This window comes from Cuculus canorus, chromosome Z (genome assembly GCF_017976375.1).
Source record: "Cuculus canorus isolate bCucCan1 chromosome Z, bCucCan1.pri, whole genome shotgun sequence".
NCBI lineage: Eukaryota > Metazoa > Chordata > Aves > Cuculiformes > Cuculidae > Cuculus > Cuculus canorus.
This window is the reverse complement of record NC_071441.1, coordinates 14295339-14319198: the sequence shown is the minus strand read 5'-3', so window position 1 is coordinate 14319198 and position 23860 is coordinate 14295339. Positions and strand designations below refer to the sequence as shown.

Here is a 23860-nt window from a genome sequence, read left to right as displayed (position 1 = left end):
GTTTGTTTTATTTCTGCTGATGTAGTTGGAAAAGGATCCATACTACATGCGGTTTAAAGAAAAAGGGAAAAGATCTTCTGAGCCATGTAGATTTTGGCAAGACTTCCTGAAAAATTTAGATTTCCTAAGGACTCATGTGGCTCTGGGTCATGAGACAGACTGATCTGTAGCCTAGGAATGAGGTTTCACTGGCTAGATGAAGAATAGGAGAGGCTACAGCCCAGGCCAGGCTGTCGGCATTCATAAGATAATGGCCAGCTCTGCTGCAGGGATTTCTCATCTGCTTGGGATTTCAGACATTTTAATAAATATTTCTAACAATGGCTATTCAAACAATTTTATCAGAATTGGCTGAAAGCCACTGTAACAACAGCTTCTCTCTCTAGTCAGCAGAAACAAAATCATTTGCCTGCTGAGTAATGAATGGCACACACCTTGCGCTGCATTTTTTAAGACAAAGAAACCTGGCAAGGACTCAAATTTTCAAATGATTTTAAATGCTTAAGGATTGGTGTAAACTGTGTTTCATCAGCTTTGCTCTCTCCAACATATACTTACTATCTGAGAAGGCACTGTACTTTTATAAGTCCAGTATAAAAAAGCACCTCAATGAAAAGTAAGGTACCAAACGAGGTGGTGGTGGTGGAATATTCACAGGTGAAGGGAGCCCTTGGAAACAAAGCCTAATTAAAATAGGCTTCTGTTTTGCATAAGGAAAAAAAATGTGCTGGCTTTTATTAATTTAAATCCAAGTTATTCAGAGTGACCATGGTGGGTAAAGGCAATCCGATCAATCAGAATTTGTCAGTTATAACAACATTCCTGCTATGTACACGTGATTCCTCAAATCCCCAGTCAGATTAATATATTCTACTGTGTCCTGATCATGGAGTGAAACTAAAAATATCCCCAAATATTTACATTCTGCTTTCTTGGGATCCTCCTCTGATCCTCATTGCCCAGTAAGGAAAAAAAAAACCATTTCAGTAGTTCAGGGCTGGAATGCATGGGGCTCAATCACACAAATGCTAGGAACAGGTAAGCAGATCTGCTTGTCCAGTCAATGGAAAGCAGACGAGGATCCAGCCACCGGTATTCTTCCCCACTGGAGTTAAAGGAGGCAGATAAGGCTTTTTCCTTCTTCTATTTCTTCTTGCACTTTGTCACTGGATGTGGCTATTTCAGCTTGCGCCGAGAAGACTGCACAGATGAACGTCAGAATAGTGCCACCGATAGCTGTGTAGAAAGCCCAGCCCAAGGAGCAGTCTCCTAGTTTGTAAGCAGAAGCGTAATGTCCACAATAGCTTATTGCTTTCTGGCATCCCCAACCTGCAGGGTAAAGTATCAAGCCTAAGATAAGGAAGAGGCCTAGAAATAAAAACAGAAAGACAGAAGTTTTACAAATTATCAGTGTAACACGAAATACACCACATGTAGTTATGGTTATCATGGTCACTACTCCTAAATACCAGGATTAGGAGAAGACTCTTCCTTATCAATCCTTCCTTTACTTATTGTTTCCTACTACACACCATGCATTGTTCTATCAAAACTTGAAGCAATCCTGTGGTTTTTTTTCTTGTAAAAGGCTCGTTTCGCATAATGGCTTAATTCCTAATATTAATTTCTGTGTTCCCTCACATCCTTTGTTTTCATACATTATTGCTAGGTACACAGAGCTTGCAAAACTTTTGAACATCTTTGCCTACTGTTTATACTTGCACTTTTAACATACTTAGGAAAGTTTGCATCCACTTTTGATTTTGAGTGTCGCCAGCTCTCATTCTGCTTTATTTAGCTGTTCAGCATAAACAAGTTTGCCTTTTTTTCCTCTGGATTTTCCCTACATTGATTTTCTTGCCTGAGAAAAAGAAAATCTCATGCTGCATGTGCATATTTGGCCACATTAGGACATAGCAGACAAACAATACAACCAGTCCATGTAAGATACGTTTGTAATGAAGGTATTCTGGAGGAAGACCCAGAAAAACAGATCTAAGTACCTGTGGCCAGTGAACAGGTCACACAGGGATTTCCTCTAAACAGGCAATCAACTATTGCAGAAGGGAAGGACTTTTCCAGTGACGGCAGAAGCAAATTCTCAACTCTTCAACTTGCTAAGCTGCCCAAACACCCTGCTGTGCCTCAGCCCAGAAGTAAAAAGCTCAGACTAGTTTTTCTGCCCATCTGATCATCTCGTGTATCGACAGTTTTTGCCTAAACACAACCAGCTTATCGAGAAAATGAATAAAGCCTTCCAGATTCCATAAATATTACTGATTTATTTGTCCTGCACTATAAAGCCATTTACTCAACCTGTCACCTTCACAAAAACAGCTGTTCAGGATGCTGCCACCTTCCCGAAGTGGGCTGAAAATTGTGCTTTCTATGTATGGTGCTGGTTTACCCAGTAGATTTCATCTAATCCCAAAATCTCTATATAAAATAGAATAAAATAATCAATAAAATAGAAAGCAGTCCTCTTTTTTTTCCCCTGTGTGGAGAGATCACCAAGAACAGTTGTAAAGACTTGTTTGCATCTTCTTCGATGCAGTTAGGACTATCTTCTTCTGCAGTATATCAGGTTTCTTTAATTGTTTGTTTAAAGAAATTGTGCCAGATGCAAGAAAACTTCCTCACTGAGAAAGAAAAGCTGGGTCCTAGCTAGCAAGCAGTTAATATACACAAAATGCAAATCCCATCATCCACCTGTCTGAAAATTAATGTCTCTGAATGCCAGACATTTCACAAAAGAAAGTCCTTCCTCTAGCGTTTTTCTAATGATGACATAACACCATGGGCATGAATGAACTAAATGGCATTATTCTTTGGGGCGGCAAAATCCATTAGTGAGTGATATCCATTCTCTGTGAAGGGATTTCATCTCTGTTTACATTTAAGAACAAATGGCAAATTTTATGCAGTGTTTACTGGCTGATTGGGCAAACTACATTAAGTATAAAGTATGGCTTTATCTTGGACAGACCTGGATAAGCTGTGCTTTCATCATGCTGAGCCCTGCAGCCGTTTCAGACTAAACACCAGCAGTTCCTCCTTCTCTGTTCGTCACTGTTTTCCTATTCTGTGTAACTGGCATGACCACACTATCTACCTATTTTCCCAAGTGTACCCTGGAATGGGCCATTTGCCGTTTTCTCTAATGACCACAAGCCCTTTCATAGTTACAAATCACCATTACTAAATTAAGAAGCAGGATCTTAAATGCAAACATAGCTGCTGCCAACAAGGAAGTTTTTAAAGCTTACCACTCCATCACCCACAAACCTAGAAAGCCCATATTTAACAGCAAACCTGGCTCGTGGCTGAGTCACAAGCAGGACTATGAAGCTTTATCCACCCCTTTTAACCCAAACTAGAGCACTGAACAACTTGTGAAAGCTACTGGTTCATGGTATGTATGCCCCAAGCTGAAAAGCTGTTACTTGAAACTCAGCCCCCTCAAAAGCTGCAGCACTGCAGTGTGGTGCTCAGGACTTCACCGAATTAAAAATTTATTTTAAAAGTACAGAAAATTCCTGGAGAAATATTGACTACAGCCCATAGTCTGATAAACTACAACGGTTTTCTCACACTTCAAAACAAAATTTGGTGAAAAATCAACTGTGGACTTGAATATGGTCAGTCTCACCTGACTTTTCCTTCAGATAGCTATTTGTGAATCCTGTACTGCCTAGCATAACAAAAAGGGGGGGAAAAAGGCTATAAATTGGTGAGAGGCAGATTTAGACTAGATATAAGGAGGAATTTCTTCATGATGAGAGTGGTGAGGCCCTGGCACAGGTTGTCCAGGAAAGCTGTGGATGCCCCATCCCCAGAACTGTTCAAGGCCAGGCTGGATGGAGCCTTGAGCAGCCTGATCCAGTGGGATGTCCCTGCCCATGTCAGAAGGGTTGGAACTGGATGATCTTTAAGGTCCCTTCCAACACACGCTATTCTATGATTCTATGAAAGTAACATTTTCACTACTGAACCTACATTCTGCTACTCTATTTCAGTGCAGACAGAGGGCTTCTCAGGATATGCACTTCTTCTTACTGTCACTAATACTTATCGTTTTACATTTCATTAATAGTTGGTTTCTACTTGCTCGGAAAAGTAAATAAAGATAATTCAATTAAGCCAATTCAACATACCCACAAGAGAAAATGGCACTTCTCAGATTTCACGCTAAGAGCAAGTGGAAAGGGACAGACGCCCCACCGCATATTCAGCTCGAAGTCCCACTACCTGGAGCAATGGCTGAGCTGTGCAGGGTGCAGAGATCCCTTCTCAATTCTCCCTACCTGCCTAAAAAGCAGTGTTCAAATAAAAAGATCGAGAGGAGATTTGCTTCCTGCTTCGCAGTAACTACAAAAGAGATGGTAGCAGAAAGTAGCAATCCAAAGCGCTTAACTGTCCAACTACTTACAACTAGAGCAGCAGCTTCCACAGACCTCCAAAAAAGAACCTCTCTGTGCTCCTGGGAACATGGGTTCAGACGGAAGGGAAGGAAAAATGCCCATGTGGATAGGACAAGGTAAGCTATAGTAGAGGTAGCAAGGCCAGAAGAGGTTGTGTTGTTGCTTGGAAAGTCATGGTCTGTTTTTAAACAGGCAAAATGGTCAAATGCCATACAAATAGCTTGGCAGTGTCTGTGCTCTTCCACCTCTGACCTAAGGAGCACTGCATACCCCTTTTATGCAACACAAAAAAGCCAGAGGGCTGCTTCTACAACTAATAGCACAGCCTTGATCTACATCTAACACGTGTGCAAGCAGCCGCAGTTGAGCAAAAACCATTTAAAAGCCAGTGTGTGGCAAGACAAGGGGAAAAAACTTAGTAAATTCTCAGTGCTGATTTCTCATACCAGCGTCCACTGAGCAGAGCCTGGTAAGGTCCCTTACATCTCTGTTTGTCAATAAAGGCTTAAGCTTAATTGCCTATATCCCTGCCTTTTTGTAGGCACTGCTTAGTCACTGCAGCTCACCTGCCCGCAGCTGTCTTGATTTAGTTATTTATTTGCATTACCACAGAGCCTGGTGGCTCTGCTCATAGTTTCTGCCTCCAATAGATGACAATCTGTTCTTCAGACAAGACACCAAGATGGAACACAAGCACAAGTGAGATAACTGTGAACAGCATAACAGCAACAGCTTCATCAAATCCATAGATTGCTGATTACCAGATTTTGTCTGTACAGGCTTTACAAGAAGTCAATCTTAAGGAAAATGTTGGAGGAAGATAAACAGGCTTTCATGCGCTTGTGGACAGCACATGGCTGCATGGAGGCACCTGGGGCTTTTTTTCTGAAGAACCTCCAGGGGAAAAGTGGAGGAAGGTGTTAGATGGGCTGCACAGAGCCAGGAGCTCAAAGTATCTTGTCAGTGAATGAAACACAGCAGCCTGGAAAGGCGAGCCAAGCACGTTACCCTGGCATTCATTTATACTCACACTGCACAGGAACACAAGACCAGCTCCTAGTACAATCTACCGTTTTGTTTATGGAAGATGCTGTCTCAATTGATTAACTATTGCAATTCTTGATTTTCCTGAATTTGATTTGGTTATTCTTACACTTTACTTATTCAAATATTACTTCTCTATTGTGCTGATTTCTAAGCCATTTAATGCGGTAAATTAAGATTAAAGCACTTATGCTTTTGTTAGTCTTAAAACTACAAAACTCAGATTATATTAGCATAATCTGATACAGCAACAATTATCTCCTGCTGACAGCTTGCCTTGAAATGTATCTGGCAGAAGGACAATAATAACTGTGACAGATTTCTTTTTCTTAATATATCTGCTTTTGCTCATGTCCCAGTGTCTCTGAAGAGAAGCCAATCTTCAAGAGAAAGAACAGAGAACAAAACCTGAGTACTCCATCAGAAGAAAAGGTTTCTGCAATGAATCCTTTCAGCTCTTTGTGCTGATATACAGTAATTGGGAGTGTTAATTCACAGCCAATCTATCTGTGGACTTACTGCTGTTTGTTCCCCCTGCTGGAAAGAACAAATTCATTTTGAAAAAGTTGTTTTCCACTATGCTCCTCTACAGGCTTGCTCTGTTCTAGACTTAAACCCTATCTGAGGGGTTCTGTACTTCTTAATTAGCTCTATTCCACTTATTTAAATGAGAAGAATTTTTCATAATTACATATTACTTCTTGTTAGCTGTTGCCAACTCTCAGTTACCTTTCCTCTACGGATTTGTTAAATCAGAGGTCTGAAAGAATGCTACTGAACGCTGTCAGATGCCTAGGAATGACAAAAGAAAATTATTTAAATGACTTTTTTACCCAGATACCTCATCTAAAATTCTTTGGTAAAAGTTTCTCAGTAGAGAATATTTTCCTATCTTTCACTGAAGGAATTCTGCCCACAAAACATTTCATTATCAATCCTTAATTACTTGCTTTCAAATAGAAGCCTTAAGAAATATAGAATTTAGAAGAGATTTAGATTTTACTAGGATTATTATACTAAAATATTTTTCCTGATTACAACACAGACAACCTATTGAACATCAATCTTTCTATATTCAAATGACGTAAAAGCAACTCCTTTCTCCAAAAATACAAAAGGAAAACATTACAGAATACTGTGCAATGTCAATATAAATATAGCAGACTGCACTGCTGCACACAATGTTTCTAAAGACAGCTCAATAATGCTTTTCCTGTAGGAGAATCCTTTTGTATTTGTGCACCAGAAACTTTTCCCCTTTTAAGGACCTGAAACTGCAGCAAGCAAGTGCTCTGCCTGGTTTCTATACACTACTGTAGTGCTGCCACGCTAACATCGTTGGAAACCAAGAGACTGGTCTATGGTTATGGGCATTTCTATGTCATGTTTTGTGCTGGGGTCAGATCTGAGTAAAAGCTTTTTCATCCCATCCTTGCAAGCAGCCCTCGAGACAGGGGTTAGGCAGATGCTTGTTTAGCTAAGTGAAAACATGCTATTTAGTTTTGACAGTCTCCTGTGCAGCAGCTGTAGTGCCATATTAAACAACAGCATATACTAACAAAGCCAATTTCCATTGCAAAGCCTGAAACTATCTTCTCATTTCCTAGCAAACTAGCAAAAAAAAAGCTTTTAAATGCTTCTGAAGAAACAGGAAATTAAGCAGCTGTGATCAGTGAGGTGGCACTGCAGCGGGCTCCCGTGGAGCAGCACAACTGAGCAACAACATTTTAAGAGAGGAAAAGAAAAAGGGTAAAGGTGGAGAGGGATTAAGCCTTGCACAACACCAAGTAGGCAACATAGCCGGGTTGCAGTGATTCTCACCATTCTCATCTCCTGTGCGACCACACAGGAGGTTAACGCTCAAGCCCAAGGTCATTGCACCAGCCAGGCAAAATAACCCTGATGTTGTTGCTCATATTTCCAAATGTGTCAATGTGCTATCTGAATACCTGAACAATTTATGTGTAAAATATTTGTACGTATGTACTATGCCAGCTTAACCCAAGTACGCTTTCATATATGTGAACTTTTCCTGACAACCCCCTACCCAGCAGGAATACTACCAGGTTGCCATTTGCATGCTTTTAACCACTGCCAGAGAACAAAACTGATGGTTTGTTATACAGCAAACACATAACTGACACCTTCAGCCCTGTGAAATGATTCAGTAATACCATTTTACTAAGATGTGCGCTAATCTGTGGATTCAGATCAGCTGATGAGGTGGTGTCAGCACTTCACACTGTTTATAGGAAAGGTATGCGAAGACCCCAAGGGTCACACTGGTTGTGGTACCCACAGCACAGGGACCCAGACCTGGCTCCGTGGCTGCTGTCCACCCAGGGGCTGACTGCCAGACCCACCAAGCAGCTGACCAGAGGCAAGATCTTTGCCCAAAAAAAAGCAAAAGAAAAATTCATAACATTAAGAAGATCAATGCTTAAAAAAGCCTACCTGGACACCACACTTAGTGCGGTTTCACACAAGCAGAGGGCATCTGGGTTAAGATGGAAGCATGGCTGTTGAGGGTGGGGAAGGTTTCTGATGGACAGTGCACTGAGACAAGGTCCGTACCTCTGTACCTGCTGTCACTGCAAGGGACTGCAGCTGTACACAGATTTCAGTGCACCTGGGACATGCAAAGCTGAGGCAGAAGAATGAAATGCTTATAACTATAACCAGGTGATGGCTCAAAACATGCAGAGATACTTTTTTTTCCTTTAAATTGTCTCAGGCTCATATAAGTTTAAGCAGTCACTAGAAGAAAAAGCAGTTCCCCATCCACTGCCTTTCCCAAGTTGAGGGATAGGATAAGATCCCTGTTCTTTTCAACAGTAAATTAACTATACCATTTGCTCATGGGTCTTTTCCTATTTATTAAGCAAATCAAAGATGCTAATTAATAACCAAACCTAGGCAAACGTGTAAAGTTCTGATGGCATTACTAATGCTGGAATGCAGGATTACAGGGCAGAGGGCTACTGGTGGGAGACTCAACTATTGTATATTTTGCTATGCAAAGAAAAAGCCCAAACCAAGTCAGTTTATCAGCTTGATGTAGGCTGCTTTTGCAGAATGACATCATATGATTCGGGGGGATTTATGGTTTGGTCTTTCTGATACTGATGTGATCTAACTGCTTGGACTTCTTTCTAACAAAAGTGTGAGTCTGCAGATTCCTGCTTTTAGAATATCAGAGGGCAAATTCCCCATTAGCTTTTAATAATTTCTATATATGTGTTGAGAGTCCTCCGTAGCTGGGAGTCAAGGAAATGTGGAGACTTAAAGTAAGATCAATGCCAAACCATGAAACGGCACCACTGCCACTTTGCTGGTTGCCTGCCATGTGTACCCATGTCACCACACTATGGGGTCTTCCCTGTGGCAGATCCTAACCCTGTAATTAAGTGAAGATAAAGCACCTTACAGGGGAAAAGCCTAATGTCTATAAGTTTTCAGCAATGCTAAGGTAATCAAATACCTCTCCACTCACAGGGCCACTGCTCAGGCACAGCCAAGAATGCTGGTCACCTCTCACATTTTACCTTACAAGCCAATGATGCATTCAGTGTTTTTAATCTAGGACAACCCAATAAAAGGCCTAAAGCTACTAAATAAGTAATTCAATTGTGAGTGGTAAACTTGGGAGGTCCCTGAATTAGGAAGGAAATATCAGGTCATGTCAATTACTCTGTCCATGAAAGAAGCAGAGAAGACCTGGTATACTTCATGCCACTCACCTTAATCTTTTCCACTGCTATTCGACCAGTGAATGCCATGCCCTCCAAACAATCCATCACTTAAGGTGAACCAGCAGAAAGGGGATGAAAACCACCACTTCCCAGCCACAGTTCTATAACGGAGGCTGAAAAACAACCTGCCTCAGTTAAGCCAAGCTAAAAGGGCTATAAGCTCTCTTTTTCATGGCATTATATTTCCCCAATTATGTTTTCTCTCAGCACAAAAACCTCAGGGGTCCAGAAGGGAGGAACTCCAGAGGAACTAAGGCTCAACAAGAAGGAACAGGCAAAGCGGAATGCAGGAAGGGGAGAATTTTTGGTGGCTTCATGGATCATACAGCCACAGACTGCAGGCCATCTGAGTTGGGGAAAAAGGCAGAACTCAAATCCACTGACTTCCTTCACCACCACAGCAGGCACACCAAAGACAGAAGCTAAGCATAAGTTAGAAAGAAACCTTTCTGTCTGGAAAGAGCCGCTTTCCTTTTTTCCCTCGCATTCGAGTTAAAATGCAGCACATTTGTTGAGTTTAAATAACCTCCTAGTGCTTGCATCCTATAGATGAACAGCAGCAGCAATCTTGGCTCTGATGCCTAGAAGCAAAAGTCTGATGGAAAGAGAGACTCACTACCCCCCTGCTGTCCCCCTGGCCTCTCGGGGGGCTCTCATCACCAGAGCAGGGGTTATAAGGAAGTTCTTGGCATCTCACCTACCTTGACAGAGGTGAGGGATCTCAGAGCACAGCTGCCACAATAAAACATTTTTTAGTGGGTAGTGTGAGAGTCTCACACTGAGCACCATTTGTTAGAAGAGATATATGCTTGCTGAGAAAAACAGCTGCCAAATTTGGCCACCAAAAAACTGATTTTTTGCTTATTTTTCCATGCTATTTACTGTCTCCTGGGTGTCTACTGGTTCCCATGTGCCCACCTTGGTAGCACAGGAGATAAGCCGACCACCAAATCTAACAAAACACAGAAATCTTCACTTTATTTCTTTGAAGTTACTAATACTCTCCCTCAGGCTCAGTAGCAATTTAGCGCCTGAACTCAATTTTCCTTCCCTGGCATATTCCAACACAGCAGTTGCCTTCACTTGAACTTTCAGCGGCCAAGTGTATATTAGATGTTGTGCTGGCATTACGCCATATAGGTTACAGGAAGCACTATACCACAGACAGCAAAAGCAGTGCAGACCGTCAGGATTTCCATTAGAAATCCTGCTCCCCTCCCCACCCCAGTTTTCTTTCTTCCTAACCCAAGAATTCAGAATTCTGGCATCAGAAAAGAAAAACTCTGAGCTGAATCCAAGAGGAAATATGCTTTTTGAAAAATGCATGCTCTGCATTTTAGAAAGACAAACAAGAAGCTTCCTTGCCTTCGAGGGCAAAACCACTGTTACTCGGGTCTCCTACTGCCTGGGCTCCCTGGCTAAGTAGCAGCTTCCTTTGCTCACAGGAAGCAATGTGAGCCCACAAGGTGCTTTCTTCCTTGCTTGCAAGCTTGGCTCTTTCTCAAACAAATTAATGCTTTTTTACAGTGTGCTGCTCCCTACAACTGAATATTCTAAACTATTCTGCAACTATACTAACCTTCCACGTCATGTTCTGCATGCCAAAGAGCTCTAGAAGCCTCATGCCACCTCCACAGCAGCTTGCTTCTCCTGCATTTTCTCCTGTCTCCAAAAAGAGTTCTGGCCAACCTCCCACTTCCTCCTGAGCTTCCTCCTCCACAACTCTCAGTGGTCTCCTTATCTTACAGCATCAAGAGGAGCGTGCAGCCACAGGGCCCCACACATCACAAGCCCACCCTGCACAGCTGGATGCTAGTTCCTACACCCTCACAAATAACCCCAGATCCTCTTCTCTTTCATATGGTTCCTATCATGCTTTGCTGAGGCCATCTTCACAAATCATCCAGCCTCCCAAATGGAAATGATGAACACCAGTAAGTATAACACGCTGAACTATTTCTTAGTGCAAGACAAGTCAAAAAAACAACTCTTCCAGCAACAATGATAGCCTGTTATAGAAACAGCTGGCTCCAAATTGGGTTTCACCGCTACATTTTGGAAAATGGTGTAGTAGTTTCCTTACATTTGAGGGTAAAGCTACACTGCTGGAATGGAACTATTGCCCAGGTACTGCAGTAGTTTCCGATAGAGGAACCCCCTGAGATACCACTAAAGGGAATGGGAGAAGACGTGAACAGTAATAAAGGGAAAAAACATGGAAGGAACAGAAGAATGAACACAGGAGACCTTGTGAGATACCCGAAAACAGAAAGTACTGTGGAAGAGACTTCATTGCTTGGGTCTGAGCAGGACAAACACCAGACTAAAACAAGTCTCCCAGAACAAGACAGCGGTACAGGAGGACATGGTCAACAGGAGCAAAGCAGGGTGAAATGCTAAGGAAATCTCAGCACTGGGTGATGAGAGGAGACTACTAAAGTAGGACCCGGGAACTGAAGAAGGCAAGTAATTCACCCAGCAGTGCTGGAGCAGGAGCTGCTAGGGTGAGGAAGGGAAGCCCAAGCTTGCAGCATCTCAGCCCAAGCAGACTGGCTTTGACAAAGTGGCTGTAGGAATTAAATGCTCCTGGCCCACCTGCAGCAACCTTTGAAGACACAAACCTCTGTTTTGTCTGTGTGAATGTATATCTGTTAAAGGCATAACTGCCAGTGGCCCAGCCTGCTAAGCCACCTGATAGCAAAATGCAGCCGTGCATTCACCTGACAAACCAGAGACACCCCTCAGCAAGCAGCTAGGATGCAGCTGGTCTTCTAACTGATGCAATCCAATTTTTACAGGCCTTTCTGAAAATGTTTCAGTCTGAGTCCTATTTAGTCAAGCCCTGTTTCAGCTAAGAGACAGTGGATCATGAACAGAGAAAGCAGTGAGAAGGGGGTGACCTGCAAGAACCCTCCCAGCTGAAGCCGTCAGCACTCTCGAAAGACTTCAGAACAGAGAAGCTATTTTATCACCTTTCATTAAATTTTCCTGGCAATGCAGCCACACTCGAGCACAGTAAAGTGGAAGTAACAGAAACTGAACTCCCAAAGATATCTGCCTTCCTTACACACCAGCACTCTTTTCCTTCTACTCTCCCCAGAGACTTCCCAAGCACATGATGGAGTACCTCTCCACTAGGAAACATGGGGGCCTGCTCAGGTTTTGCAGCTGAGATAATATATGTGCTTCTAATTTCGCTTCCGCCTCCCCATACACGGTCAAGTTGTCTCTGTTCGGTTGCGGGTCACCTGCAAGTCAGGCAGACACTGGCTGGGGAGGGGGCCGTATCTGCCCAGACACAGCACCAGCAGGCAGTTGTGCCCAGCTGTGCTCTTAGAGGGTAAAAAACAAACCCCAAGAACAGTTGCTGATGATGAACTTCATAAAGGAAACTGTGTCAGAGGTGGAAGCCAAACCTGTTTTAGGCTATGTCCTAAGCTCCACCCCACTGTCCTTTGAAGCCAGGTTATATTTAAATTATATTACTTAGCACCAAAGTGAAGTACCCAAGCCCAAATAAAGCTTGTAAATGCATCAGCAACTATCCTACCTACCCTACATGCACACCAAGATATGTCTATAGGGGATCACCAATTGTTTATTTCCTCTAACCAGATGATTACTGTGAAACTTTACTTTTAATTGCTTCTTAGCAGCTTACATATAATAACATGCTGCCTCCTCCAGCGTCTGAATTTCAAGTGATTCAGAGACTGCAAAAATAAAATACTTTTTGGGAAAGTCAAAATTAAAGTCTGCCCAGTCTTCTTGCTGCTGGGTGGCAATTATCTACTTAATTACACAGCTCCATTCTTTGTACTCTCTATTGCAGAGAAAAGATGCTTTTCCAGATGAAACAATCCTCATATATCACCAAAAATAGGGACACTGATTACTGTTTCTACAGCTCCAGAATGAAAGGCACTCCAGTCTGAAAACAAGAGGTAGAACCTTTTGCTCTATAACAAAGGATTTTAAAAAAAATGGATTTTAAACAAGAGTCATATTTTCTTCCCTTGTGGCTTTATACCTATAATTTTCTGACACAAAAAAAACCCTCTACAGATCAGAAATGACCACTGACCTACGTTGGACTTTGCAAACGTGTCCAAGGGCCATAACAGAAGAGAGATTGCTTTCTGTTCCTTAATTGCATTGTAGGCATCATCCAGGTCACAAACAATGTTGCTAGGCTGAAAAGATATATCTGGTGTCTATTATTGTTTTTTTCATTATGAATTGCAGGAATAAATTAACTTGTATTTTTTTAATCATATTAAATCTCCATAATGAAGACAATAGACATCTAAAATGAGATTGAGTCTGTGACATCCTGAATTCCTATAGGTGATTCTACTATGGGCCTATCTCACCTTTAACAGATGTTTGTCATACTTGCAAATATTGGAGTGATAAAGGCTGATAAAATTGTTTTGTGAGTTCTTCTCCTACGCTTATTAAAAACATAATTGTTTACATTTGAAAGAATGATCTTATGTTTCAGATGATTAAGGGAGGTTTCTGTCTTGTTCTCTGATCAGGACACTAGTCTAGCTATCAAAATCCCTGTATGGATTAACGATACTAACAACTGTCCTTCAACAACTTGCTTAAGCATTTTTCAAAACTCAGGAACTGAGAAAATTGAAATTAACAGATGTGATAAGTCATAGGAAAATAATTTCAACTAAGTAAGCCGATGTTGTAATGTTACTGGCACAAAAGTAGCAGTGGATCCAATAAAATTAATCTTGAGAAAATGAGTTGCTAGCCAAAAGATGCCTGGCTGCAAATACTGGCAGGCCTTCTTCTCATAGCAACAGTTTCAGTAATGTGACCTTTCCGTTACACGGTTTCATGCTGCGTCATTTATCTGAATTATAAGAAGGGAAGTACTTCTAGCCTTAGTAGAGCTCAAAAAAGTACCGATCTATCCCCAAACATGTAAGAAATGCTTTGTTGACTGTGTTGTTCAATTCTTGAGGTCACAAGTTGCATTACAGGTACAGCTGGTTTGATCATAAAACATAAAACTGTCTTTTCACATATTTTCTCACAAATGCGTGGTCACCAGTATTCTAAGACATAAGAACTTACTTTCTGCTGATCTTAATGTTAGACTAGATATTTTGAGATAGTATCAGAGCCATAAGCAACCTTATCTTTACAACAGACACAAGTCTGACATGCCAAGCATCCACTTATGTTGTTAAGCAATCTCTCACAGAAAATACCCCTCCAACAGAAAAGAAGTAACATCATCTCCTGAAAAAGCCGTTTCATGGAATTTTTCTGAAATACAGAGTAAGAAAGCAAGAAGCTAAAACCTTCCCCTGGCTTAATTTGCAGTGCAGAGCTGCTTCCTTGTTGCACTGGTTCTGGCAAATTCTCAGGAGTGACTACAGCTAAACCTGTAATTTTTATCTAAAGGACATTCAGTGGAGATGAGGAAGAGATTAGTCGGATTCACATTTTGAGCAAACAAGTTAAAACTCCTAGTTTTTTTTTTTTGAAATTAAACCATTTCATAAATTGAAAACATCTGCTTAAGAGCACCACCAAGAGGCAAAGAGTAGGTGGCCCTACTCATTCCCTCCCTCCTCGCAAGTCTTCTAGGGCTGCCAAGGGCAGGGCAGAAGACCACTCTCCTCCTCCAGATGACCACACACATACACAACACAATAGATGGAAACCTGCTCATACGACAGGTTCTCCTTACAGTTTGCTCATGGCAAGTACAGAAAGCCAAACACTTCTCTAACTAGCACTGTCTAGTGTCAGGTTACGAACAGTCATCTAATCTCTGTAAAATCCGTGGGTTTAAGTAGAAACACCAAATTTCTAGAACCTATTCATCTTTTTGAGTAAAGCACAGCTGATACTTGGACAGTGAAAAGATAACCTCATTGAGCTAACTGCAGCTGAACAGTAAGCTGGATAAAGGAAGGTTTTATCGTAAGGTATCGCTTGTCAAGCTCACAGCCTTGAAGGAGGCTGCTTAGCGTGAAACACTGGAGAAATGTGACTGCAGGCTGTTCTTGTCCCTGGGGTGATATTGGCTCTTACCATAGTCATGAAGACTCTGAGACACTTAGGAGAATTGCCTTCAGTCCAGGGAAAAATTACTAAAGTAGCAAGAGGGAGATAGACTGCCTTAACATGAGTATTAACTTTGCTCTCTGCTGGTAACAAAGGAGAGAAGTTTTTGTTACTTTAAGAAATTCAAACAGAGGGAAAAAACTGATCAGCAAACAAAAGCAACACTGGTCAGTTCATTTTGGCACACATTACGCTTCAATTCTTCTGCCAATGTCAATGTGTTACATGCTGTGCAGCTATAAATTTCAGTTGTGTTTGAATAAACACCAGCGTATAGAACCGCTTAGGGTCCGCCTAATGTTGTCTGTCTGTAGACAGTCCAGAATCACTATATATTTTCAGATCAATGGCCTCAGAAAGAAAATTGTAGTTGCTCTCAAAGTACACATACCTGCAATTCCTTGTAGCAGCCCACAGACATTAAAAATGCTTTTCTTCATAATACTCTGCACACACATAGTAAAGACAGACACAAATGCCACAGCACAGAGAATCATGATTCCCATGGCTAGGAAAATAGCGGTTGCCTGCCAGAAACCACTGGCAATCTCACTGAAGGTTTCGGCATAAGGACCACAAAGCGTGTCTCGTCTAGAAAGCTGCATGTGGGAGATTCTGGTACAGCGCCCATAGATGCCCAGCGTTGGATGGTAAGGCTCTGGCGATCCCCCTGTTCTGTTGTCCACCTCCTCAGAGCTTGAAGGTTTTGCTTTGCCAATCAGCCAGTCTGCACTCATGAAAGCAATGAGCTCTGCAAAAGCCACCACAATACTCAGGAGAGTCCACAGCATTGACCGACAAGTTACAATGACATGACACATATTGATGTCCAGTGCTTGTGATCAGTGCAGCCAACAGTCTTAAAATCCAGGCACAGGGGCAAAAAATTAAATTTAAAAAAAAAGGTGAAAAAGAACTCCAAGAAACTGCAGCTGCTCTGCCTGCTCTTTCAGCTCTCTCACAAAGGCCAAGAGGAAATTTCTCAGAAGAAAAAGTGAACGGCCCCAAGTTTTGCAAGCAGTACAGTCATTTGTTCTCTCTGCTTAGTTCCTCCTTTTTTCTTTCTGAGTTGCTGAGCTCTGAAGTATGCTTTTCTTTCTTAATATTCATACTGGCACATGATGCTGCAGGCTGGTGGGGGAGGGTGCAAGGACTGCCCACTGTTTGACATCACACACCTACAAGAAAAAGAAGAGAAACACATCAACAATGAGAAAAAAAATAAAATTCTTTGTTTCCACCCCCACAATAACCCAAGACCTTGTGCACGTCCACATCAACATGCAAAAACTCTTAACAAGGGCCCACCAAACAGCCTGCCTCCCAGGTTTGTCCCAGGGGAATTATTCATTTCCCACTGCCCAGCTGTACTTATGGTATCTGCTCTGCCCCATCCCATTGCGGGTGTTTGTTAAGCACTTTGCAAGCAAAGGTCTCAGTAACACCCAGCCGTCCCACCCACTCCTAGCACCACGCCCCCATCATCTTCTTCTGGTCGAAACTACCAAGCTTGCTGGCAACTACCCAGCAAAATGTTTGTACATGTTTAAGTGGTTTCACAGCTGTACAGCTCTTGCCTTCAGTCTGGGGAGTCGGCACAGTGCGCCTTCAGGAAGGAAGTTGGATACAGCTCCACTTGTCATGGGCATCTGGGGGCAAGGGACAATAAAGGAACCTTGTTCCAACCTTCTGGGCTTCTGATGACCGCAGCTGAGCCAACCCTGGCCTCGAGAGGAGGGGGACACGATTGCAGCTGGGGACAGCCCACTCTGAGATGTGGTAGCCCATCCCTCTGAGGCCCTTTTGCAGGAGGGGTGGTTCTCTTAGGTTCTGCATCCAGCTTTGCAGCAGTATTTCAGAAAAGCAATCTGCCTGCAGGTATGTCACACATCCTGAACTGATGCCAACACTGGCAGCCTCCAGTGACTTACAGCACTGAACACAGGAATCTGTGGAAAAATTCTCCAGTAACTGCCAAGCGGCCAAGAGCCCTGTTGAGAACGGTTGCCAGTCAAGCCTTGAGCTTCCTGACTCCTCTTGATTCCATACTTCTACTGTCCTGTGCATGCTGGGACTGCAGCAAAACCTTTCCCAGGGATTTCGCTAAGCCTTTATGCTGCCTTTCTGTAGCAGCTGGTGACATTTCCAGAGTTACACTTTTCTTAGTACAAGAAGCAATCAGGGATCACTGTACTTCCAACTTGTGTCCAAATACCGGCCTTAAAATAACAAAGGGGTTCATCACACATGCACCTGCACTTGAAATTGAAACTGTGTGGCTTAAAAGCAAGGGGTGGGGGAGCTGGAAGTACCCTACATTATCCACTCCATGATAAGGACATGGCACTTCCAAGTTTTCCTCACAAGATACCAACATCGAACTGGAGGTAACAGAGTTGAGAGCCAGATCTGGACCTCACTGCTGCACTGTTGCCAAACGCAAAGGGGTCAGCAGATGGCAGAAAAAATAGATATCCCAAAATTCTTTTTAGCTTTGGCATGGCACTGGTGGTCAACTGCCTCCGAGTTTTGAGCCCAGTGGTGGAATCCTAGTCCCACCAAACACAAAACAAACACACATCCACAACTTCATTACATTCAGAATTTCATCCAGCAATTTCTACTCCATCCTAAACTAGTTGGAGTGAATACTCCACAAGATTTTATCCACTTTACTCTTTCTCATCTAGATTTGCAGACTCCTCTGGTACTAGCAGACACATGGACTTAGGCCGCTGTGCCAACAACTCAATTTTGTCTCCCTTAGTTTGATGGTACATTATTGCATTTTTAAAAAGGCAAAATACATCTAGTTGTGCTTTTAGACATCCTGAGGTAACAGTTCAGCTTGTTCACCATTTTGGGGAGGGGGAATGTATAAAGTTTTCAAACAACTTGACACACTGATGACTCGAATACACCCATTGTAATAACAGAGAACTGAAGTGTCAGCCTGCCAAAAAAAAGTTAATTCTCTCAGTATTTCCACTTTAAATAACAACTGGAATGCAGGAAGTGTCCACTATAAACCTAGATTTTTTGGATGATATCGGCACAATTTAAAAGAAAAGAAAATGTCTTTATATATTAAGAGAAGTTCTGAAGAGCTCTAGAACCTCTATTTCTGTGCAAGTACTGCACCTGTGTAAACGCACATCTTTTTAATTTCAAGATTTTAATTAAGGTGCAAGGGACACAGGAGTCAAACATCCACCATAGCCATTACTGCTTACTCTGTACCTGCTAAACAGAAAATACTGTTTATTGAACACAGAGGAGAACAAAGCTCATGTTTATTTAAGGAGGTGGAAATTCCAGATGAATGCTGGCAGCCATAAAAACATAGCACTGATAACAAACGTGGGATGTTATATTTAAATCAGAAGACTGAACTATGGGTTTCTTTTCCATTTGAAATGAAAGTGCAAGAAAAAACACAATTTATAAACTCATAAATAAACTCATTTTGAAAAACAGTATCTCCAGAAAAGTCACTGAAAAAGCAAAACAGCCTGTCTAAAGATGATATGAGGTTGTGTCAAATCTCAGGACTTGACTGGAACAGATACTTCCCTGGTTTGCAACACAAGGAAACTTCACGGCACCTAAAAGTTAGAATATGTCATCAATAACTACAGTTTAACAGAACAAACTTTGCTTTCCAACGAAACCGTCACAATTCAGCTCTTCCCAGGAAACAACTACTTTGTTCTAGTACAAAACATCTTCAGAGCAATGTACTGTTATGCATGGAGGAATTTCTGCATAAATATATTCTTGCACTAGTGATGCCCTGAAGTGGGAATGTCACTCATCCTCAAATCCTTTTCATGAGTGGATGGACAGTAATACATGAAGTAGGATGGCACACGGACAAGAGGAGGGGCAAGAACATTTCTTCTTTGTGAGACTTAGCAAGAAAAGGTTGTAGATAAATTACTGGAATTAAGTTACAGTTTAGTCACACTTGTGTAGTTAATCTTTTCCTTCTAACACACTCATTTTGGTTCTCTGAATGAACCAAATAAACTCTTAAAGGGCTCCAACAGCACATTTATGCCGTACATCAAAACATTTCTAGATATAGACTGTGCTAAAGAACTACTTCATGAAGCTTCACTCCAGCACTCTGCTCACTCCTTTTCTTCCATTTTTGCTCAACAGAAACTCAAACTAGGCCCTTGCAATGCTGAGAACTAGCTATTTATTCCTACTCTCAGCGTCCTCTGCCTCGAGAAGTTTTTTCCATGACAGAACTGTATGTTCTTCACAGCATGCCACTCAATATCCACTTCTAACCAACTGTCAAAATATTTGCTTTGACAGCCCAAATTCAAAATACACAACAGTTCTTTAACCCCTTTGGTATTAACACATTCAAAATAATTCTCACTGAGGAAGGAGATTACAAAAAGTAAGGCTTGCACTTTAGTCATTTGAGCCTTTCCCTGTTTTTACTGTTGCATTCAACAGTACATGGCATGAAAAGAGGCCATCTGCGCCGGGTGAGTGGGTGCTTCACGAAGGAAAAAGCCCTGCGTGGCAAGCAGCAACATAAGCCACACCACAGCAGCTCCCCAGCATAAGGGTCTTGGCAGCATCATCGCACCCTACCATATAACCTACCATTCCCTGTGTGGACAGCACAGCTCTTGGACAGGCCAAAACTACACTTTCAGCCTGACCTACTCTGCTCTCTGTACCTTGCTCTGCATTAAGTGGAGTCTAACACAGTAAATAGATGCCTCTAGGAACATCAGATACTCACAGCAACAGAAGAGAATAAAACTGAGCTCCTGAATGCAAAAATCATCAGGTTGTTTTAATCTAACAAAACAATCTTAAAATACCACTAAAAATTTCTTCCTCTTCTCATGCAACTTGGACAGCCAGATAATCTTCCTCAAGTTATTCAGCTGTTTACTACACAACACTGTTACATGCTAAGTAGCTGGCAACGGGTTTGGCACATAAGCCTTACCAGGAGCAGCAGAAGGAATTGGAGCTGCTTAGTCAGAGAAGAGGAGGCTGAGGGGAAACCTCCTCACTCTTTACAACTACCTGAAAAGAGGCATTAGTGAGGCAAGCGTTGGTCTCTTCTCTGCAGTGACAAGAGAGGAGGGCTAAGGCCCAACTAGAAATCAAATTGGCCAAATCTGTGGAAGATAATAAAAAAATCTTTCTACAAATACATTAACAAGAAAAGGAGGCCTAGGGAGAATATTCAGTCCCTATTGGATGCAGAAGGAACAACAATGACAAGGGATGAGGACAAGGCTGAGATACTTAATGCTTTCTTTGCCTCAGTCTTTAATAGCAAGGAAAGTTGTTCCCTGTGTGTACAAACACAGGAGTTAGAGGAGCAGAATGAGGCTCCCATGAGAGACTTGCTTGCCCACCCAGACACCCACAAGTCTATGGGGCCAGATGGGATCCACCCAGGAGTATTGAAGGAGCAGGCAGATGTCCTTTCCAAACCCCCTTCCATTATCTTCCAGCAGGCCTGGCTGACTGGGGAAGTTCCACTAGACTGGAGGCTGGCTAATGTGCCCATCTACAAGAAGGGTTGCAGGGAGGATCCAGGGAACTACAGGCCTGTCAGTCTGACCTCAGTGCCGGGGAAAGTCATGGAACAGGTAATCTTGAGTGCTATCATGAAGCACTATCATGAAGCACATGCAAGAGAACCGGCTGGTCAGTCCCAGTCAACATGGGTTCATGAAAGGCAGATCTTGCCAAACTAACCTGATTGCCTTCTATGACAAAGTGACTTGACTACTTGATGAAGGAAAGGCTGTGGATGTAGTCTTCTTGGACATCAGTAGAGCCTTTGACACAGTTTCTCACACTGTTCTGCTTCAGAAACTGTCAGCCTCTGGACTGGAAAGGTGCACACTCTCCTGGGTTGAAAACTGGTTGGATGGCCGGGCCCAGAGAGTGGTAGTAAATGGAGTTAAATCCAGCTGGAGGCCAGTTACACGTGGGGTTCCTCAGGGCTTGGTACTGGGTCCAGCCCTGTTCAATGTCTTTATCAATGACCTGGATGAAGGCATTGAGTGCACCCTTACCAAGTTTGCAGACGACACTAAGCTGGGTGGAAGAGTGGATCTGCTGGAGGGTAGGGAGGCTCTGCAAAGGGATCTGAACAATCTGGATTGCTGGGCCAAGGCCAATGGCATGAGGTTTAACAAGGCCAAATGCCGGGTCCTGCACTTGGGGCACAACAACCCTATGCAGTGCTACAGACTGGGGGAAGAGTGGCTAGAAAGCTGCACAGAAGAGAAGGACCTGGAAGTGTTGGTTGACAGCCGACTGAACATGAGCCAGCAATGTGCCCAGGTGGCCAAGAAGGCCAATGGCATCTTGGCTTGTATCAGAAACGGCGCGACCAGCAGGTCCAGGGAGGTTATTCTCCCTCTGTACTCAGCACTGGTGAGACCACACCTTGAATACTGTGGCCCCTCACCACAAGAAGGATGTTGAGGCTCTGGAGGGTGTCCAGAGAAGAGCAATGAAGCTGGTTAAGGGGCTGGAGAACAAGTCTTATGAGGAGCAGCTGAGAGAGCTGGGGTTGTTTAGCCTGGAGGAGGCTGAGGGGAGACCTTATTGCTCTTTACAACTACCTGAAAGGAGATTGTGGAGAGGAGGGAGCTGGCATTTTCCCCCAAGTGACAGGGGACAGGACAAGGGGGAATGGCCTCAAGCTCTGCCAGGGTAGGTTCAAGCTGGACATCAGGAAAAAATTTTTAACGGAAAGGGTTTCTGGGCACTGGAACAGCCTGCCCAAGGAGGTGGTTGAGTGACCTACCCTGGAGGTATTTAAGGGACGGGTGGATGAGGTGCTGAGGGGCATGGTTTAGGGAGTGTTAGGAATGGTTGTACTCAATGATCTGGTGGGTCCTTTCCAACCTGGTGATTCTATGATTCTATGACCAGAGAAAACAGCCTCAACTTGCACCAGGGAAAGTTTAGTTTGGACATCAGGAAAAATTTATTCACTGAAACAGGCTGCCCAGGCAAGTGATTGAGTCACCATCCCTGAAGGTATTTAGGAGATGTGTAGATGTGGTGCTTAGGGATTGGTTTAGTGGTGGATTTGGCAGTGTTAGGTTAACAGTTGTACTTAGTGATCTTAAAAGTCTTGTCCAACCTAAAGGATTCTATGATTCTAAGTAAATAAATAACATCTATTTTTCTAAACTAGATAAAGAAACACACTTGCCTCCATTTTGCTTATGCTGCCAAAACCAAAAAGTCAGAAGCTGATCCAAATTATACTATTTGAATTAAGGTTTTGATTTTAGAGATGTTGAGCTGCAGGGTTTTGCTTTGGCATACCAGGAAGATAGGAAGGAACAGCTGCAAAGTTCAAATCTGAGTCAATCACGTACCACAGCTACTTATTTTAAAAAGGTGTCCTACAAGCAATCCACAAGAGACCCACAAGTACCTTCCAGAACAACGTTATGGCCAGTCCTTCATGCTCCCTTTCTACTCTGACTGAAGACAAGAGCTCAGGCTATACCCTACAATTCAGCTTTCACCCTTCCCAGCCTGGTGCTATTAGCTCATAAGTGAGAATAAATCATCTTTAGATAAGTGGCTTTTGGCTTGGTTTAAACAAACAGATGAATGGAAGGCCACACAGACTGCTGAAACAGTCCCAATTTATAAAATAAATCCAGGCACAACTAGACATTTTCTTCTAAAGCTGTTACAGTCCAAAGCACAACTACACAGAGGAGTTTCTAAACCTTATTTACAATACACAAGCTTGAACATTCTCATAATTCAAAATGTGCAAATCTTGGAAGATTGGATTCTGCTTTCTCTGAAACATCGTTCGTTAGCTGTTATAAACACTGCGAAAATCCTTTGAATTATGAGAGTGGAAGTGGCTCCTATTTTTGTTGATGTTTGCAGACTCAGTATTTAAAACAAACAGAAAGAGGCTCATACACTCAAGTTACCTCAAGCTGACCCCCACCAAGATCAACATGAGGTCCCACTTCATGCAGCTTCCTTCCACAGGTGTTCTGGACAAGCAAGCTAATCAACTGTGAGTTCACCTGGCCTTGCACAGTGAGGCAGACACCAAGCCATGGTGGCAGGAGGAATAACACTTAGTCAATGTCATATGAGCATTAGAGATTATTCATTTTCTTGGTTAGTGATAAATGCGAGCAAATAAACTTCTCCTCCCACTTGGTCTCCTCACAGGAGGTGCATTCTTCCAGGAGCTGCTGCCTAGGAGGAGGGGGCAGGCTCCTGTTGACTTTCACTCAGTCTTCAAAGTAGTGGACCAGACACCAAGCAGCATTTCTCAGGAGATACCATCATGAACAACAACCCCTCTTGCTAGAAGTGCACCTCTGCATTTCTATCCCCACACATTATAGGTACCTTGCAAATTTAAGAAAAGGCACGTTCATCACACTTCCTTGTCACGAGACAATAAGGACAAGGATTAGGACATAAGAATTAAGACAAGTTGTCCCAAAAGGTTTGGATTAAGCTTTCTCTGCAGACCATGAGGCGGTCTCC

At 42.7% G+C, this 23860-nt stretch overlaps 1 protein-coding gene and 1 pseudogene across 3 annotated transcripts in view; both read right to left on the bottom strand.

The window, feature by feature from the left end:
• Positions 1 to 449: 449 nt before the first annotated feature.
• On the bottom strand, positions 450 to 1060 carry LOC104064013 (uncharacterized; annotated as a pseudogene).
• Positions 937 to 23860, bottom strand: part of LHFPL2 (LHFPL tetraspan subfamily member 2) — a 130052-nt gene continuing 107128 nt past the window's right edge. Inside the window, exons 1-3 of one of the 3 annotated variants that reach the window (XM_054055485.1) lie at positions 16688 to 16755; positions 15708 to 16494; positions 937 to 1368 (exon numbers count right to left, since the gene is read on the bottom strand). In XM_054055485.1, coding sequence (XP_053911460.1) covers positions 1112 to 1368; positions 15708 to 16137 — 687 coding nt within the window. In that variant the 5' untranslated portion in view covers positions 16138 to 16494; positions 16688 to 16755 and the 3' untranslated portion in view covers positions 937 to 1111. Of the gene's footprint in view, positions 1369 to 15707; positions 16495 to 16624; positions 16756 to 23860 lie in introns of those variants that run through there. The other 2 variants (XM_009566289.2, XM_054055484.1) reach the window with 2 other exon arrangements.